Raw genomic sequence first — 19664 nt, 5'->3', positions numbered from 1 at the left:
AACTCTAGGAGGCGAGACGAAGCTGGAGGATGCAGGCCATTGGAGGTAGGACCACGGGTATCTTGCACCTGGACCTTTCATTTCTCCCTTCTCTGTAAGCAACTCTCCTCTATCACATGTCCCCACAGCCATTATGTTCTTCCCAAGAACACATAGACTAAGACCCTCAACAAAAGTATTTCCTCCCTGAAGCAGTTCTCCCAGGTCACTTCAACAACAACAACAACAACAACAACACAATACCGAATTTTCCCAGGGACCTCAGGACAGTGATGAGAACACTTCCTGTTTAAAAAAGAAAGAAAGAAAGAAAGAAAGCAGCCCAACTCCACAAGGTTAAAGGGACTATGGGTCTGTGCCAGCAGCCTAGGCGCAGTATTTAAAACCTGTAGCTGCCTTATTGTCGTTGCTATAGTTAAGGGGATAAAGGGATCACAGATTGCCCTCTTTGAACCTTTTCCCCCTCTGACCTTTCCTCTGTGTGATTATACCACATCCTGTCTATGGTGAGGCCAGGGAGGTGCCTGGGCAGACCTTATGTGGGGCAAAGGAAGATGGACTACAAGAAGAGAGGCGGACAGAGAATTTCAGTGGGGATAATCAGTGTGTGGGACAGAGGAGTCAGCCACGTTAGGAAGTTCCTGGCCTCCTCCCTCTGGGCTTTCTCCCAATATGTCCTCTAATTGGACCCCCATTTCACATGTCCCCCAGGGGATCTGCATGCTCTCCGGGCATCGTACACGTGGCCCTCTCCGTAGGGAGCCTCTGCTCTCACCTTGACCTTCCACTGATTCTGCTCCAGTCGCAGGGTGTAGTTGGCTACCAGGACCGTGATCACCTTGGTCACACTGACTTTCCCATTACCCCAGGGCTCATTCTCCTGCAGGACAGTGAACTGGTGTAGTCCAGGCCGGGTCCCACAGGTTTGCGCTAGCACGTACACACAGGTGCCCATGAAGTCAAAGCGGCGGCCGTCAAAGGTGATGTAATGAGGATCTCCTGATGCCTGGCAGGTGGTAGTGCCCACGGCCACACACCCCAGGACTCCATTGGACGGTTGGCAGGCCTCATGTGGGCCGCAGGATGAGGGCTCGCAGGAAACCAGGCCACCTTCCTCGCAGTGGCAAAGAGACTCGCATCCAGGCCCAGGATAGAAGGTTTCTCCCGGCGAGTGGTAGGCGCCCTGGTATACACAGCCGCAGGAGGCCAGAGGCACACAAGACTCACCACTGAGGGCAAAGCCCTCGTCACAGACGCAGCTCTCCCGGCACTCTGAGCCACAGCCTCCAGGCACTGGCAGGTCTCCACAGGACAGCGGGCATCCATAGGAGCATAGCTCATAGTGGCTGTTAGGTGGGCAGGTGAGTGCTGCGGAGAGAGGGGCCACCAAGATCATTAGCTCCGTTGAAGGGTCACAGCGGACCCCCCATACACTTCATTCATGCGTATACAGGCCGAGGCAGTGGAAAGACGTCTGTGTGCTCAGTGCCATCAGACCATCTCCCATCACACTGAGTTGGTCGGTCAATGACTACTTGATTCTAACATCACTGAAATTTGCGATTATCTCTGTGAATTCAGGTTGGGCATAAACTGCATGCAATGCTTGCTTTTTTTTTTTTTTTTTTTTTTTTTTTCGGAGCTGGGGACTGAACCCAGGGCCTTGCGCTTCCTAGGTAAGCGCTCTACCACTGAGCTAAATCCCCAGCCCCGCAATGCTTGCTTTAAACATGCACACCCATGTACATGTGAATAATCTATGCAGTGTGTCTGCAGATGTGGTCTTTCCTCACCACCCCCTACCCTCCTGGGTGCCCTTCTCTTGCTTCTGGATTTTTTTTTTTTACTCAGAACCTCTAATATTCAAGAAAAGCATTCTACCATTCCCCAGCAGCAGCCTTCCTACACACACACACACACACACACACACACACACACACACTCTTTCTCTCTCTCTCACACACACACACATACCTACACACACACACCTGCACACACACACACACACACTCTCACACACATACCTACACACACACACACACTCTCACACACAAACCTACACACATACCTACACACACACACACTCTCACACACAAACCTACACACACACCTGCACACACACACACATACCTACACACACACCTGCACATGCACACACACACATACACCTGCTCACACACACACATACACACACCTGCATACACACACACATACCTACACACACACCTGCACACACACACACACTCTCACACACATACCTACACACACACCTGCACACACACACATACACCTGCTCACACACACACACATACACACACCTGCACACACATACACACACACACACACACACACACACACACACACTCTGAAATAGCAGTTTTAAATAATTCCATGGTAATCTTTGTGGCAGCTGGACGGTGGACATGAAAGGTCCAATGTCCTGTGCTTTTCCCACAAGCAAAGGTTCTTAGAAGTCCGAGATTGCCACTTCCTGGGGGTTCCAGTGTTTGCAATGATCTATACGTGAGATGGAGCAGCAAGAGGTGCTCGTTCCACTCCTAGAGTTCCAACCCTCAAGAGCAAAACCGCAGCTCCCACCGAGGGCGGGGTGGGGGTGGGGCTAGCACTGTCATTTACATTTGTCCTCAGGCTGGAAAAGCTAGTGAAGCCCTTTGTTCCTGTACCCAGCTAAAGTATGCACACAGGGCACACTCGCATGGGGTTTAAAACTCGGGAGATGAGCACACGGCTTTCCGAATCTCTGTGAAGAGCAAACCCTTCCTGCACCCACATCCTCAGCATGTGAGATGCATGTGGGCAAAGCAGCCAGAAGGGACCAAGGACGACCGCAGAGGGGTCCAGGCTCCCTCTGAATGCAGCACCACTGCGTGCCTCTCAGTTGGCAATGTCGCCATGCACTGCTGCCTCTGACTTCCTGGCTGTCATGAGCGCGGGTGGGCATGACGTTCTCGGTACTTACGGCAAAGTTTCTCGCTCCTCCAGGGATGCACGGTGCCCCCCGCAGCCTGGCATTCAGCAGCATAGGCTGCCAGTGCCTCACACAGTGGCCCAGACTGGCCAGGCAGCAGGCAGAGGTCATAGACACAGTCACGTATGGCACCCTGAGGGTTCAGCAACTTGTGACACTCCCGGAACGGGCCCTCAGGATCCGCAAGGATCCCGCATTCCTTTTTGCTTTGAGTTTGCTGGGTCACAAGGGAGTCCAGTTGGGGACAGTCACCAGGGGTAGTTGCTCCACACCCAGGTATTATCTCTTCCTGCCAGCTGTTCCCAAAATCCAATACATTGTTAGCTTGGCCGCCACCCTTCAGAGCCAGGTCATCGTCTGGGTTCCCATTGAAGTTCCCGCAGAGCCCACACACAGCTTTAGCATAGCTGTTGGGCACCTTGGCGGTCACGTGAGCATCCCAATTGTAGGTAACAGTCAAACCAAAGTCTGTGCTCACCACAGCATCGTTGCCCTGGCGATACACCCTAACCTTCCCACCTGCAGCCTGGAAGGGCAGGTACTGAAGGACGCCGTCCACCTGGGGAGAGACGCAGGAAGAACAACGGGTCAGGGCTTTCCAGTGTTCACTCGGCGGGTCCCACCCACCACACCCTCCTTGGTTCCACCGCAGGACTTCACGATGGCCGTTCCCTCTGCCTACCACGTCACCCATCATCCCATAGTCTTGAAACTCAAACCCAAATCTCTGACTGCTGCTTTTCAAAGCCTACCTCGCCTGTCCCCTGGAACCTATTTGAGTGTTTTCCCCTCAGGCTCCTTTGTTTGATCGTCAACCGTGGCTGGTAGCACCGCCTTAGGAGGCTTTGGAACCTTTGCGATGTGGGCCAAGCTTGGAGAAGTACAAATCCTGGAGTAAGGTTTTTCAGGTTTATAGCCTGGCTGTACTTCCCACGGACTGGTCCACTGAGGTGTGAGCAAACCTCTCCTCACGTTCCAGTTGAAATGGCGCTAGGAGCCATATCTTCCTCTCTTACTTACTGAGAGATACGTGCAGTACACAGTGTACCGTCTCCCCGCCTTTTGCTGCTTCTTGTCAGGCATTGGCATGGGAAGAAGAATGACTAAACCATCTTGTAAGCTTTCCTGTTTAGTCGAGCCTCAGCATCGTGGGCTTTGCATTCTGCCGGAAACACTACTCCCCAACCCCCTGCTTCTGCTTTATCCTTCTCGGCTTGGCTGCAGTTCACATCTCTCACATAGAATGTCCTGCTAGACCTTGGTTCCTGCCCGTGCTTCCGCCATCATTACTCAGCCCCTACTGTCTCTGGCTTTCCAGCCCTGGCCTCTGGTGAACCCTTTCTGGAACAGCACTCCTCAGTCTCCATCCTGCTCTCCACACGTCCATGTTTCAATGCCAGGTTTGAGCCAAGCTCTCAGCTCCACCTCAGGTGACAGCCTAAATGACCTGAGTCTCACTGGTCCCTACTCAATCTCCCAGCTCAGTCCTAACCCTGCATCTCCGCCATGCAGGTGCTTGAGCACGGGCTCAGACTCGGGGCTCTTTTCCTTGCTGTACCCCTGCTTACAAAACTTTCACTCACACTCACACCCAGTTCTGCATCCACAGCTGATAATGTCTCCGTCACACCCTGCTTAAAAGCAAGCTTCTCTGCCCACTTGGCCCTACTCATGCCCAGCTCTCTGACCCACAGTTCTACTGCTTCTGCATGCCACCTGCTCTATCTTCTTCAAGACTACCCAGCCTCAGGCTCCATGTTTGCTGTTCCCTCTGCCCGGAAGAGGTCATGGTTTACCTGGTGGTCTCTTTATGGCTGTCCAGGCCTCATCTGAATTCAAAGGCTTGATTATACTTAGCCCCTGCCTCAGCTCTTCAGTCACTGTCTCTGGCCCTTCGCTCACTGAGTCTCACCCCTCACGCTAATTCTTTACGCATGCTGTCCCTTTCTCCCGGAACTCCTTTCTGTCTGTTCTGTTTCTGACTTTGGGACAGGTGACAGAATATAAACAATTCAAGCAAGCTGGAGACATAGCTCAGTAGTTAGCGGCATGAACTGCTTTTGTAGAGGACTTAAGGACTGAGTTAAGTTCTCAGGATCCATGGTGGGCAGAACATTGCCTGTAACCCCAGACCAGAGGGATGCCATACCTCTGGGTCCCTCTGGGACTTAAGTTCACAACCTATGCCCCCCCCAAGTTAAAATAATAATAAAATATTATTTATTCATTTATTCTTTTGGCTTTTTTTTCGAGATAGGGTTTCTCTTAGTAGTCTTGGCTGTCTTGGAACACACTTTTTAGACCCGGCTGGGCCTCAAACTCACAAAGATCCGCCTGCCTCTGCCTCCCAAGTGCTGGGATTAAAGGCGTGCACCGCCACGACCCGTTGTTAATTTTTTTTTTTCTTTTTGAAGTATGAACTCCAGAGCAAAATGGCTGGGTTCCAAATTCTAGCTCTCGAGCATCCCAGGCTCACTGAGGTCCTCCCAGTAACACACGGCTGTGACCCTCAGTAGCTGGCTCAGCCTCTCCATGGCAGCATTTTCCAGCCAGAGGTGAACGAGCTATTAGTACTCAAGCCTTGGGCAAAGTCTTTTAGATAAGTGAGAAAACAAATGCCTATCAAGAATCATTCCCTCTCCTTATCTGGAGGCCCCGTACTAAACACTTGCTTATGGGCAAGATTTTGTCCACTTTGGGGACTGTGTACGTGAGGTGCACGGGACCAGAAGCACAGACGATCCTCCTGGTCTCCCATTTCCAATGTCTCCATTCAGGGGATAGGCTGAACTCCGTCTACTGCACAAACTTCTTTGTGATAAGAATGAGATATTGTGTGAATATCCATCTGCCCGACTCTCCAGTTTAACCTTTGGTGTCTACAGAGAACACGAATGCTTCTCTACTCTCAGTGGGGGCTGGGCCCTTCTGAAGACCACCTGGGCACCTGTAAGCCTTGCTCCATCTTGCTCCCAGGGGCCGGATGAGAATCTGCGTTATCCCCAGCATGCACACCCAGCTTCACACTGACACTTCATTTGTCACATTGTTTTAAGAACCATCACCTTCCAGAAAATGCATAAGCCCACAACTCCCAAGTTTTGGAAGAAAGACAGCAGCCACCACCATCTACCGTGTACTTTGTGAGCATCACAGCGGCTTTTAAAGACGGGGCAGCATGAGTTCATCCAAGTCTCACAACCACTCAACCATGAGCTGCTGCGGCTGCGCCTCTGTCCTTCCTCAGAGGAAAAGGCAAAGGCTAGAGACAAGGCAGGACTGAGAAGAGACGGCGCGGCCTGGCTCCTCTGCCTCTCCTTTGACCACAAGTTTTGTTTTGTTTTGCTTTTTAAATAAGCCCATTGCACCCTAACTACAGTCACCAATCTTTCAGGGGGTTCACACCCTTCCCCAGTTCCCTGCCCTGTGCAACTCACCAGCACTCTCCCAGGATTCTCCCTTCGCACAGCCACCTCTACACCATGGGCCACCACCCGCACGGCTCTTGTGTAGCTCACGGTCTGACTGCCTCGGTGTTCGTTTTCCACCAGCACCTTAAAGGCAGGCAGCGCGGCGTTCTGGCCGCACGAGCCCACCAGCAGGTACGTGCAGGTGCCCATAAAGTCAAAGCGCTTTCCATCGAAGCTCACGTAGTGCGGGTCTCCAGATGCCTGGCAGCTGGCGAAGTTGTCTGGGTAGCAACCCAGGAGGCCATTCTGCACGTTGCAGTGCTCGCCACTAGGGCATCCTGATGTGTCCCTGCAGGTCACCTTCTGAGTGGCGCCATCACAGGTGCAGCGGCGCTGGCATTGGTCGTCAGCGAACACTTCCTGACCCGGGGCCAATGGGCGTCCCTGGTAGGTGCACCCACAGGATGAGACAGGCACACAATCACCACCACTGGCCACGAAGCCTGGAAGGCACACGCAGCCCTCCACGCAAGGGCGTGAAGAGCAGTTGGACGGCAGGGCTTCTGAGTTGCAGGAGGCCGGGCAGGCGGGGCTGCAAGGATCATAGCAGCTGTTGGCAGGACAGGACATGGCTGTGGAAGGATAGAAGTTGTGTCAACCCAGGGTGGGAGGTCCACATCCCTCGGTTAATGGCACTTGTACCTTCTCGATGCTCAAGCCCCAATGCCCCCCCTCCACCCTGGACAACCCTGGACAGTCAAGCAGTCAGTGGGCAAATCCTGGGACTTCCACCTTCCAGCCCCATGCAGAATCTGTCTCCATAGCCCAGGAACCACAGCAGCCTCCTGATTGGTTCCTTGCTCCTCTATACCAAATGTGCTCCTCACAGTACCTGACAGACTGCAAATGCAAGCTCTGGCCAAGTACCTCACCCCCCCCCCCCAGCTCCCTCCTGTGGCTCTGTCTCACTCAGGGGAAAGCAGAGATCTCCCAAGTCTCAGGGGTTCCCTCTCATCATCTCCCTGTCCCCGCCTCTCACTCACACCCCTACCTGTCTGTGCACGGTTTCTCTATCTTAACCTCCAGCGACTCCGTACTCTCCCTTTCCAGGGCCACGTCTGTCTCAATCTTGGGCTACCTTTAGAAAAGCTTGGATGCCAACCTGGGTCTCCGTCATTGCCTAACATCAGGCTGGATCCCAGTCATCATTCAGACAATGGGCCCCTCATCGTGGGCTTCCGTCCTTGCTGCTATACTTACGGCAGTTGGATGGCTGTCTCCAGTTCTCAAGAGTGACACCCAGTTCTACACAGGCCTGGGCGTAGGCGCTAAGGCTCCGGCACAGGCTGAGCCGCTCCCCTCCAGTTACACACAGGTCAAACACACAATCTTCCAGGAAAGGCTTGGGGTCCAGGAGTTCATGACAGGCAGAGAAGGGGCCTGTGGACAGAGCTAGCATGCCACAGAGACGGTCCCCCTTGTAGTGCTGCATCTGGCCCGGGGTGCAGGAGGGACAAGAGTTGTGGCAACCATCATCACACAGGTAGTCCCCATCATCCAGCTTCCAGCTATTTGCAAACTCCAAGGCATTGGGGGCCTGCTCCAAGTCCGGCGTGAGGAAGTCATCAGCAGGGTCTCCGTTATAGTTGCCACACAGCCCGCACACCTGGTCTTGGAAGCGCTTGGGCAGGCTCAGGGTCAGCTGGGAGTCCCAGTCATAGCTGATCACCAGCCCAAAGTCCAGCTCTATAATACCCCGTGTTCCACTCTGGTACACACGCAGGCGACCCTCACTCAGAGAGGCAGGGAGGCGGGAGCGCTGATTGTCAATCTGCAGAGAGGTGACAGTGGTCAAACCCCTGTGCGATCTCTCCTCCAGCCCTTCATCTCCCCTATTCAAGTGCCCAGCTCTAGCCACACACGATGCCTTCCCTCCTTCTTTCCTTCCTTCATTACTGGTGGAGTCTAGGGGTATTTGCTCTTGCACCTCCAGTGGCCTGAAGTGTTCTTCCCCTAGATGTGCATGGAGACCTTCCCCCAACAGTGTCTGCTGAGGTGTCACTGGCTCAGTGAGGCTGTCCCTGATCACCCTTTCAGTAGCCGTTCCTGCTGCCTCTCTTCCTCTGATCTCCAGTCCCCACAGCTTCTAACCTTCTCTCACAATGTGCGAGTTTCCCACATGGTCTCCCTGTCTGAATCACTGGGAGGCCACCTCGTGGTTTTATCTCCAGTGCCTCCAACAGTGGCTGGCAGAACGGCAGGCCCATCACAAGCATGAAGCTACTGTGAGGAAGGAACCTGGCAGGTCTGGGGGCAGCAAGGGGCAGCTGCAGGGAGCCAGTGAGATGGCAGGATACGTGTTCATGTAAGCAAGTGAGAGACAGGAGGCTGTGGGCAGAACCAGTCAGGACCTGCAAGTGCCAAGATGTCACATCTCCCAGAGGGCTGCCAGCTCTGATGGTTATCAGTGTGGTATATCAATCAGCATAGCAAAGTCCCTGCCCAGGGGGCAGCTTTGCACAAGCACCAGCACATTCTGAGCTGGGTACAAAGTGGCACAGGTTCTTGAATGCCTCCTCCTGCCACTTTTTTTCCTGGAACACACCCTCAATTTCCTTCACTTTCCAAGTGTCTTATTTCGGCCTCACATCTCGCTTGTGACACCTGCTATGGAACAAGCTTGCTTTGTTCTGGCCCTGTGCTGGGAGAGCGCTGGGGACAAAGCATTGTGACAACATCCGCAAGCCAAGACGTCCTCTGGGACAGAGGGGACACTGGCAGAGGCCTTGAGGCTGGATAGGAAGCTTTGAGAACAGGCCTTATGAATTCCACCAGTTAAGGAAGGCTCCCTAGAGAAGGGACTGTGGGGTCAAGCCTGGAAGGACCTGTAAGAGTCCAGGATACTCTGCAGGAGGCTTGAAAATGTGAGGCCTCCCCAGGCAACTCAGTGAACCCTGTCTCAAAGTAAAAGGAAGAGAGCTGGAATGTAGCTTAGCAATACAGTGGTCAGCCACATCACTAAGGAATAGAGATTAGTAGTAACATTAACAAATCAATATAAAGGGCTGGAGAGGTGGCTCAGTGGTAAAGAGCACTGACCACTCTCCCAGAGGTCCTGAGTTTAATTCCCAGCAACCACATGGTGGCTCACAACCATCTGTAATGAGATCCAATGCCCTCTTCTGGTGTGTCTGAAGACAGCGACAGTGTACTCACATATATAAAATAAATAATCCTTTAAAAAAATCAATATTAAAAAAAAGTACCAGGGGTTGGGGATTTGGCTCAGTGGTAGAGCGCTTACCTAGGAAGCGCAAGGTCCTGGGTTCGGTCCCCAGCCCCGGGGGTGGGGGGAGTACCCACAGAAGTGGTTTCTTGTGTGAATGAGAAAAAGAGTCCATGGTGTCATATGCAGAAATGGTACGTTTTATCATATGGCCTTTTGTGGAGTTTTTTGTGCATCTCCATGCTCACTGTGTAGACGAGGCTGGCCTCCTCAGCCTCAGTCTCCCAAATGCTGGGTGGAGCAACTAATCTAAGTGGGAAGATGAGCACGGCCAGGAGAGACTGGCTGCTTGAAGCTGTCTGGAAAGTTGCTGTAGGGAATTGTCCTAGGTCATGAAAAAAAAAATCCATCTTAATGGGGTGGCCGTGGTAGTGCCCACTGGCGGTGTGTGAATTGGATTTTGAGAGGGGATGTGTGTGCTACTGTGGGTTGAAACTAGGGCTTCCCGGGTGTGGTGGCACACACTTTCCATCCCAGCACTCGGGGAGCAAGGGTTACGTAGAAAGACTCTGACTGAGATAAAAATTAAAACAGAAACTAGGGCCTTGTCCATGTCAGGCGGGCGCTCTGCCACTGATTACACGTGCGTGCCCTCGTCGGCAGTCTAAGTGGACGCTGCGCCACTGAGCTACCTCCTCATCTTCTCTTTGCTTTGCCTTTCCCTAAGTTGCCCAGGCTGGCTGTGCTTACCACATAGCCTCCTCGGAAGCTTGGATTTAGGCCTATCTCATGTGGCACAGCTACAGAGTTTTAATACATGTAAATTTATCTGGAAATTAAGCAAAAATCACCTGAACACTGCATTCTAGTTAACAATATATATGTTGAAGTCATTTTGGTGACAGGTTCTGATGACTGGAATTGATTTTCAAGTACATTGGGGGGGGAAGAGGGAGAGAGGGAGAGAGGAAGAGAGGGAGTGGGGGAGGGGAAGAGAGGGAGAGGGAGAGAGAGAGGGAGGGGAAGGGAGGGGGTAGGGGTAGGAGAGAGAGAGGGAGGAAAGCTGACAATTTGACAGGAGTGAACGGATGGGAACGTCTGGTAAATGAGGAGTTATTTACAATGTTTAGAATCTATGCAGGGGGTTGGCATCCTGGCGGCCATTGTCTGGATGACATACCCTTGACTCCAACATCTGGAATCTGGAATAATAAATGGATCAGACATTTTGTGAGCATTAGGAAAATGCTGCACATGGGTTCATCCCGCGGTAAAGACGAATAAGATTCAAGAAATGTGCGCAATGAACATATATAAAATTATCTGTGGGCTTTGTTTAGGAATGTATGAGAACTGAGTAAATTTTACGTTCAGACCTGGATGCCTTCACAGTACGGATATGCAAATGTTCCAAAAGTTTTAGAAGTTCAAAATCTGAAGCATTTCTGGCCTCAGCGTCTCAGATGAGGCACTCTCAAGCTGGACTGTGACTTCAGCTTGTTTGGAGCTTTGCCTTAACTCCACAGTGACGTGGCAGGGACGGGAGAGAGCTGCTGCTTGCCTTGACTAAAGCAATATTGGCACCAGACTCGGCACAGAGGCCATGCGGCCGGAAGCCTCTTCCAAGTGTAACCTAGGAAGAGCTGGCTCTCAGGCCTTGGGAATTGACGCATGTCCTTCCGCCTATTTCCTTACCTGTGCCGGTTCACAATACAGCATCTCTCGAAGAGCTCCTGTAGGTGCTGAGCACGGCACGTACTGGGGAATGGATCTGGCGCAGCCCATGATCGCTAACTGATTTTGTCACATCACAGATCCCCTATTGTTGGACGATTATAGCATTTCTTTTCTGACTTTCTTTTTTTAAATTCCCTTTTGCTTTTCCAAATAGCATCATTACCTCTCTCTCTCTCTCTCTCTCTCTCTTTCTCCATGTCACTAAATGTCCTTAACATTTCTAGAGGTGACATTTGTGAGGGAAGAGTTGTTTTTTTTTTTTTTTTTTTGGTTCTTTTTTTCGGAGCTGGGGACCGAACCCAGGGCCTTGCGCTTCCTAGGTAAGCGCTCTACCACTGAGCTAAATCCCCAGCCCCAGAGGGAAGAGTTTTAAAGATCTGCTACTGGTTTTCAAATCTCACCAGTTTCCTACCACTTCATGTACAGAAGAGGCCTTGAGTTTGGGGGTCTAACACCAAGGCTTTGACTCCCATTGACTGCTCAAGGGTGTTAAACTCTGAATACTTACCCGAATGAAGCCAGTTTCCCCACGAACCATCGACACAGAATGGCTGTAGGCATACACTGTGACCAGGCCCACATAGGAGACTTGGCGGCTGCCCCGATGTTCATTTTTGGCTTCCACACTGAAGGCTGGCAGGGTCTCATCTGATCCACACAGCTCAGCCATGGTGTAGGAACAGCTGCCCATCATGTCATAGCGACGGCCATCGAAGGTGGTGTAGTGGGGATCACCCTGGGCGCGGCAGACAGCTGTGGACTCAGCCACACACCTGGCCTTCCCACTCACCATCTGGCAGCGCTGCCCAGATGCACACTGAACACCTTGGCAGGAAGCCTCTGTTGGGGTGAGCCGAGCTGGGGAGGGAAGAGAGTTGGAGTTAGAAATGCTCCTGAGGTCAGACACCTGGGGCCTCCTACAGTGTGGACTGTGCTTGGTTGGCTCACAACTATACCCCTTCTACAGGCTTGGAAAATGAGCTTTGCAGGCTCATGGAGAGAGAGTTCCTCTCCCAGGGTTTCTGATCCACAGTTTAACACAGCTTGGCCCTGAGGAACGGCAAGTCATGAAGAAGGACCAGGAGCGACTGCTGAAACATTAAACCATTTATAGTTTGATGTCCCCCCTTCCTTATCTTCCCACCAGGCTAGAAGTTGCCAGAGGATAGGAGAGGAAGATGGAGTCTTTAGTAAAATGGAGACCACTGTCGCAGAGGGGACCTTAGTAGAAGTCCTAGCTCAGGTGCCCAATATTGGGTCATTGAACAGATTATTTTCAGTGCTCTGGCTTCAGTGTCTTGTGATATGGGTCTGACAGTAACAGTTTCTCCATAGGAATTTGACTGGCATATTTTAACAAGTTAAAGCATAGGTTGTTTGTAACTGAGCCTATAATAATTAATATAATTATAATATAAGCCCATCCCCCACTCCAATATCCAGATACAAGCATCCCTTGAAGTGGGCTGCCCTTATTTTGGAGGGGGCAGGATAAAGACCCCTTGGGTCTTGGTTCTCAGTTTGAAGAAGACCATCTGGGAAGAGACAGCCCTTCCTGGTTGCCCTCCAGTCCTCAAGAACTCTCTGACCGGCCCCTCTCCCACCACAGCTCACCCTGCACCGCCCTGATCTCTTGCCACAAGCTAATCTAAGGACTCTCCCCAGGCCTTATCTCTACACGAGAGTCTCTGAAACTGAAGCCCAGAGAGGTGGAGTGACAGGCTGAAGGCCACCCAGGCACAACTGGAGTTAACCCCAGGCCCTGTGTCTCTGGCTCTGTATCCTCACATGTGGGGAGCTTCTGAATGGGCTGAGCCTGAGGTTGCACACAGAGCCCAGGTTCTGTTCCTTAACTATGTCAGGAACTATGTCAGCAGGTGAAGCTCCCAGGGAGGCCGGACTGCAGAGACGCCCCATCCCCGGGTCCTCACTGTTACTGTCTCTGGATCTCCTGGCTTTGAGCATCAGCGGGCCTACATGAGGAGTGGAGAGTAGCCGTCAGCAGCGTGTATAACCGTATTAGTTGTTAAGATGTCAAAACCTTGACCAGTCCCTGCCCAAAGACCCTTCCATCCTGGCTCCCTGGGTCTCCCCAAGACCCTTTCTACAACCTCACCACAAACTGATAGAGTGCACTGTAGGGGCTTCCTGGTGTAGTGCTCTAGTTAGAGTCAGTTTCTGTGGGAGGTGGGGGGGCGGAAAAGGGCTGAGAGGAATTTAGGGCAGGTGCTGTGGAGGACAGAAGTGACACAGAAAGGTCGCAGGCCGCTCCTGTCCTATAGCCCACTGCCTGGGCCAGTCCCAAAGTGAGCAGCCCAAAGCTGGAAGGGGCCTTGGCTGTGTGCATCTTGTCAGCTGTGCCGAGGTCCACTTCTGCATAGGAGAACTCACTGCCTGGCCCAGCTACCCATGCGAACTTGGCCCCCCAATGCCTGCCCGTCTATGGTTAGCTCACTGGTAGCCTTTGCCTGTGCAACCAGCAGGGCTACTCCCTCAGCACCTGGCATACACTTGATCACATAGGCTGGGCACATCTGGGATCGGAACCAGGTAAGGCATATAGGTCACTTGATCCTTTAAGGTCCCTATGCCAAACAGCACAACCATGTCTGTAGACAGGTAGAGTGGCCGACTTGGCCAGACCTCAAACTCAACCGTGTCACCCTGGAGACTCTGGGAACCAACGTTGCTCCCATGGTTGGCTTTGTGGCCTAAATAGCTACGATGTAGGCCAGATCATACATAGTGCGACTGAGAGGTCAGCGTGGGGACTACATAATGTGTTTCCCAAGCAGATGTGAGTGGCAGTTGCTTCACTGCCTGGTTACAATCTGCGTGTTTGTAGGCACAACTGTGACTAGAAAAAGAAAAACAGCCACCGGGCTGCTGGCTGTGACCCTTGACCTGGAGAGACCGGCTGTGCTCTGTAACTGGACTACTTCCTAAGGCTGAGAAGTCACAGCCACGACACTACCAGCTGGACGGAATGTCACTGCTGCCTTCAAGCTGACAGTCACTGAGGCACCCGCCCTGCCAGCTACCACACAAACTCCTTTGCATATCGGGCAGAGATGCTGGGAGTGTGAGCACTAAGTATTCTGTGCCCAGGGCTCCAACAGTCCAGCACAGAGTTAGCTCTGCTGTGCTGGGCCTGCCTAGCCTGCACAGAGATAGGGTGGTCTACTCTGATGCACGCTGCAGGCCGGAAAGCGCCACTGCCGGTCAGCTCTGCTTTGGCTGTGATGTTGACTCCCCAGGCTTCACCCTTCTGTGAGGTGTCATTGGCCTGGCTGAGGAGAGAGACAGAGGCGGTGCTCTCTGACAGACTGGAGATGAAGGGGCAGAGACAGGCCTTGCTGTTCCCAGACTGGGAATTCTGCAGGAAGGCTGTGAGGAATTCTTCCCCCACCAGTGTTCCTGAGGTCCACTGTGGCCTCCCAGGTGATCCCTGAAGAAAATGCAGTTGTGGGTCCAGTTACCTAGTCCTCCCCGTTACAAATGCAACCCCTTGGCCTTCCTGAGAACCTGCTGAAATAATTCTCCTTAGACTCCCATTCCCTTCCTAATGCATGCAGCACCCACCTACAAGCCCTTCTGGCCTTGGCTGCCCCAAAGCCTGAGCGCCATGCACAGGGCTCTAAACTCAGAGGAGGGATAGAAGAGTGTGCAGTAGCCTTGGTAGCAACCCCGGACACTGGCGCACCATACTCCACCTGAAACAGCTTTTGCTGGTTGTTAATATGAAAGAATGATGCCTTCTTTTTTAAATGCCACACATTCAAAAAATTTTTTTTCAAGAAAATCTGGCTGGCTAGCTGAAGTCCTAAATGAAAGTTCCATCCAGTCTGTGTGGGTTCTGTCTTAATATGACTTGGTGGTTTCTGTGAAGGATGTGAAGGGGAAAAGAGATCATAGGAGTGTGGACACAGTGTCTGTGAAACAAGAGCAGAGCTAGTGGGCTTTTCAACATGGGTGTGTGCATGTATGTGCAAGCGTGTATGTGTGTGTGTCTGAGAAAAAATAGAGACAGAGAGAGAGGCAGACAGACAGACAGACACAGAGAGAGAGAGAGAGAGAGAGAGAGAGAGAGAGAGAGAGAGAGAGGTGTGTAAATGAATTCTATCATTCTATCACATCCCTTTCAGTACCTAAGGATGTCTCCAATTTCAGCCAGCCTCTGTCTCTAAGTTAGTCGGGTTGCAGGTGGAGGGGAGCACTGGGAGGTGGTTTGTAGAGGGGACAAATCTTGAGGGTGCTGACCTAGAGAAGCTTCGCAGACAGGAATAGGGGGCTTGATTTGACTTACCCCACAGGAGGATTGCTCCAGCCCACAGGGCCCACCAGCTCCATGGGGATCCCATGCCTGCAGCAAAGAGAGAGGGAGATCAAAAGATGCTCTCGTGTCAGAGACCATTCCAGAGGGGACAGAAGGGGAAGAGGGGGGCCAATCTTAGGACAAGAGCCGCCTGGAGTAAGGAATGCTCAAGGGGGAAGGGAAGTTGAATAGATAAGACTGAATAGAGGGGTTTGGGGTGGGGGTGAGGCTGGGCATGAGGTGAGGAGGAGGTGAGGACCAAGGGCGATGCATGGCGTACTGGTATCCAGGGCTCTAAGAGTAGAGGTAGAAGAGGGGGATCTTGGGCCTGGATACAGAATAGGGTGTTCGTCGTCCCACTTCTGCAGGGAATCCCAGCCCTTCTCACCTGCGGGTCCCAGAGCTGCAGGACCAGATTGCAAGCTAGGTTATATAGTGGAGATTCCTGGCTCCTCTGGCCACACCTCAGGTCACCCGACAGGCCCAGGGAGCCAACTTCCTGGAGGAGGATGCTGATCTCAGACCAGGTGGAATGGGGAGCCCTGAAGGTCTGCCAAGGGTGGAGAATGAGTCTGCAGCCTGTGTGCTGGGAAGGGTGTCAGAGCAGCTGCTGGCTACACCCTGGCAGCTTATAGATCGATTCAATCATGGAAGGGCGTCGTCCTTATAGAGACAGCTGGGGAGCAGCATGTTGAGATCCTGAGTCCCTGGACATGGGCAGGGTTTGAACTTGAGATGGGAGGTGGCAACTGGTCATGTTTGCTGGCTTACTGGTCAGATTAATTTCTTTGACCCCTGCCAGAAACAACAGTAAAGGACCCATATCCGGGTCCTAGTTCCTTGCAGTCCCAAGTTGAGCCCTGGTTCCAGGCCATCGCACATCTCCTTCCCAGTCACCAATGGAGAACAGGTGTCTGGGGGTGAGCAGGCCTGTGAAATGGATCATAACAGCCTTACCCCAAGTCCATCAAAGTCTCCTGGGTTTCTCTCCTCGGAAATGAAAACATGGAGACTAGCTTTGCTGGGCTTCTTGATGTTCTGTATACTCTACTTATGGTGGGGCAGGGGAGGGTGAGAGTTCTGGGGCTCAGGGTGTGTGGTGGGGCAGGGGAAGGTGGGGGTTCTGGGGCTCATGGTGTGTGGTGGGGCAGGGGAAGGTGGGGGTTCTGGGGCTCATGGTGTGTGGTGGGGCAGGGGAAGGTGGGGGTTCTGGGGCTCATGGTGTGTGGTGGGGCAGGGGAAGGTGGGGGTTCTGGGGCTCATGGTGTGTGGTGGGGCAGGGGAAGGTGGGGGTTCTGGGGCTCAGGGTGTGTGGTGGGGCAGGGGAAGGTGGGAGTTCTGGGGCTCAGGGTGTGTGGTGGGGCAGGGGAAGGTGGGGGTTCTGGGGCTCATGGTGTGTGGTGGGGCAGGGGTGTGTGGGGGTTCTGGGCCTTGGGGTGTGTGGTGGGGCAGGGGAGGGTGGGGGTTCTGGGGCTCAGGGTGTGTGGTGGGGCAGGGGAGGGTGGGGGTTCTGGGGCTCAGGGTGTGTGGTGGGGCAGAGGTAGGTGGGGGTTCTGGGCCTTGGGGTGTGTAGTGGGGCAGGGGTGTGTGTGGGTTCTGGGGCTCAGGGTGTGTGGTGGGGCAGAGGTGGGTGGGGGTTCTGGGCCTTGGGGTGTGTACAATGAAGGCTGGAGGTCTCTATTTCCTGGTTCCACAGGATCATGAGGGTTTCACTTCCTGGGCAGTTGTTTGGTTTGGTTTATTTATTTATTTATTTTTTTGTAGTTTCGTGATCTTCTCTCCTTCCTTCCTTCCTTCTTTCCTTCCTTCCTTCCTTCCTTCCTTTCTTTTTTCCTGTATACCCTTGGATGGGACTGACTAGATAGGTTTTGAGTGACCCTGTTCCATGGGGAGCAGGTGGCATAGCAGTCTGAGCTGGAGCCATCGTGTCCCACAGGGCTGGCCCAGCTCACACCACTCTCCTAATCCCTACTTTGGGGACCATTGTTTGCTGAGGAGTCTTCTCAGAAACACCAGCTGCAAAGCCTGCTGTCCTCTGTCAACACCCCCTCCCAGTCCTGTCCTTATCACTGAGGCCTAGGCTTCTGTGCAGCCAGAGTGGGTGGGGGAATCTTCTCTCCACAGGGCTGTGACTTTCTCAGAGGGAGAGATAAAGCTTGGGTCCTGATGAGGCCTCAGGTCAATCAGGAAAGTGAGTAAACAGAAGGCTGGATAGAAGCCAGAGAGAACAAGAGACAAGTGGAGCGTGGGTGAGACTCTGTGGATAACTGAGAATCCCCGGGGGGAAAGGTGGACAGGGAAGGAAGAGATCAGGGTTTCCAAGGAAGAAAGTGAGTGCAAGCTATGACATCAACCTGTTCATTGTGGGTCTTGAGACACTCAGAGAAGTGAGGTGTATGAAGGAAAGTACTAGGCTGAGTTTTCAGAGAGAATTCTGGCCCCCTTTTCATGCACTCCTCTAAGCCTTAATGTCTCCCTTGACTGAAACCAAAGAGAAGCCTACCCCTGTGATCATGGCTCTCTGCAGATGGAGACCTCAGGAATAGAATGGAGGAACAATTTTACAAATACTGTAACTTGACAACCCCCCCGGCCTGGGACCTTGCCTGTTACTCCTTTCCGGGTTTTCCTGTGTGTGTGTGTGTGTGTGTGTGTGTGTGTGTGTGTGTGTGTGTGTTATGATACATTCGTGTGCCCTGCCCCAGATTATTTATATTCTCAGGAATTTCACTTATAACCCCGGAAATAACCTATAGGACACTTCCTTATGGTCAAAAACAAACAAAACAAAGCAAGACAAACAAAAAAACCATTCTGACAATGGCCACAATGACCGCTTTCCTTTGAGCCTAAGCTAAGAATATTTACATTTGAACCTTTGGACCTCTCCTTATATAAGGCAGGCCATTCCAGATGCTGGGGGACCCCTGACCTGTCTGGACTCTACAAACCAGGACACAGGGCAAAGGATTTATTGTGTCCATCTAAATTCAGGTTTTGCTAGAAGTTTCTTTTTCTTTTTCCTTCCCCCGCCCCCACCGGAGCTGGGGACCGAACCCAGGGCCTTGCGCTTGCTAGGCAAGCGCTCTACCACTGAGCTAAATCCCCAACCCCTTGCTAGAAGTTTCTAACATTATTCCTTCACCTCTGGACCCAGTGATCTGATCTGCACACGCAGAGAAACTGCCCCCATGGCTCCAGCTCCTTCCCCATAATATCAAACATCAGCGTTTCCTCACTGAAACTGTCTTGGTGTCCATGACATCGCTTTCTGCATTTTCTGTACTACTTTGGCTCGTTCCCTACACACGCACCATCAATGCTGGCGAGTTTTAGATTCTTTTTATGGTCTCACCATAATTGCTTCTCCAGATTGCAGCCATGTCCGCCCAGGCTGTTCCACAGAACACTCTGTGATGACGGGCGCTCTCTCTCTCTCCTTTGCCTGTGGTAGACAATGGAGCCACTGAACCCCTGTGGCTGCTGAGCACTTGAAATGTGACAAGCGCAAGGGACGAGCTGATTTTTTTTTTTTTATCTAGTGTACTTTCAAATGAGGACCCGTGCCCAGGGTTCATTCAGCTGTTACTAGCTCAGCCTCCATTCCATCTACTCACCAGGAAGCTTATGTGCTGTCCCCACCCACACACCTAATCACTTCCTCTTTTATACTCACTTTTCATCCCTTTAGGTTCCTAGAGACAACTATTCTGATGTGATCTGTGAGTCTACTTTTTCGAGTATCTGATCAAAATAAGATACCCTGTTAATAAGTAAACAAATCATAAATGTGAATAGCCCATTAAATCGTCTTAAATAAACGCACCCTTACAATCTTCAGATGAGTTTTATAAGCCCAGGTAAAGGTAAAGTCTTCAGCCAGAACATTTCAGCATCTCAGAAATTCTTCACTCTCCCTTCCAAACACTATTCGCTGCTCCCTGTCTCTCGAAAGGTGGTGACTATTTTGGCTTCTAACCCCAGAGG

At 52.2% G+C, this 19664-nt stretch overlaps 1 protein-coding gene across 2 annotated transcripts in view; it reads right to left on the bottom strand.

Moving 5' to 3' along the window:
- Fcgbp (Fc gamma binding protein) overlaps positions 1–16328 on the bottom strand; it is a 38198-nt gene extending 21870 nt beyond the window's left edge. Inside the window, exons 1-7 of one of the 2 annotated variants that reach the window (XM_039108772.2) lie at positions 16066–16328; positions 15669–15725; positions 11871–12220; positions 7660–8230; positions 6427–7031; positions 2981–3548; positions 776–1368 (exon numbers count right to left, since the gene is read on the bottom strand). In XM_039108772.2, the coding sequence (XP_038964700.1) occupies positions 776–1368; positions 2981–3548; positions 6427–7031; positions 7660–8230; positions 11871–12220; positions 15669–15723 (2742 nt within the window). In that variant the 5' untranslated portion in view covers positions 15724–15725; positions 16066–16328. Of the gene's footprint in view, positions 1–775; positions 1369–2980; positions 3549–6426; positions 7032–7659; positions 8231–11870; positions 12221–15668; positions 15726–15957; positions 16021–16065 lie in introns of those variants that run through there. The other variant, NM_001164657.3, reaches the window with a different exon arrangement.
- Between the last annotated feature and the right edge of the window lie 3336 nt (positions 16329–19664).

This window comes from Rattus norvegicus, chromosome 1 (genome assembly GCF_036323735.1).
Source record: "Rattus norvegicus strain BN/NHsdMcwi chromosome 1, GRCr8, whole genome shotgun sequence".
NCBI lineage: Eukaryota > Metazoa > Chordata > Mammalia > Rodentia > Muridae > Rattus > Rattus norvegicus.
The sequence above is the reverse complement of the archived record's forward strand: the minus strand, read 5'-3'. Positions and strand labels throughout refer to the sequence as shown.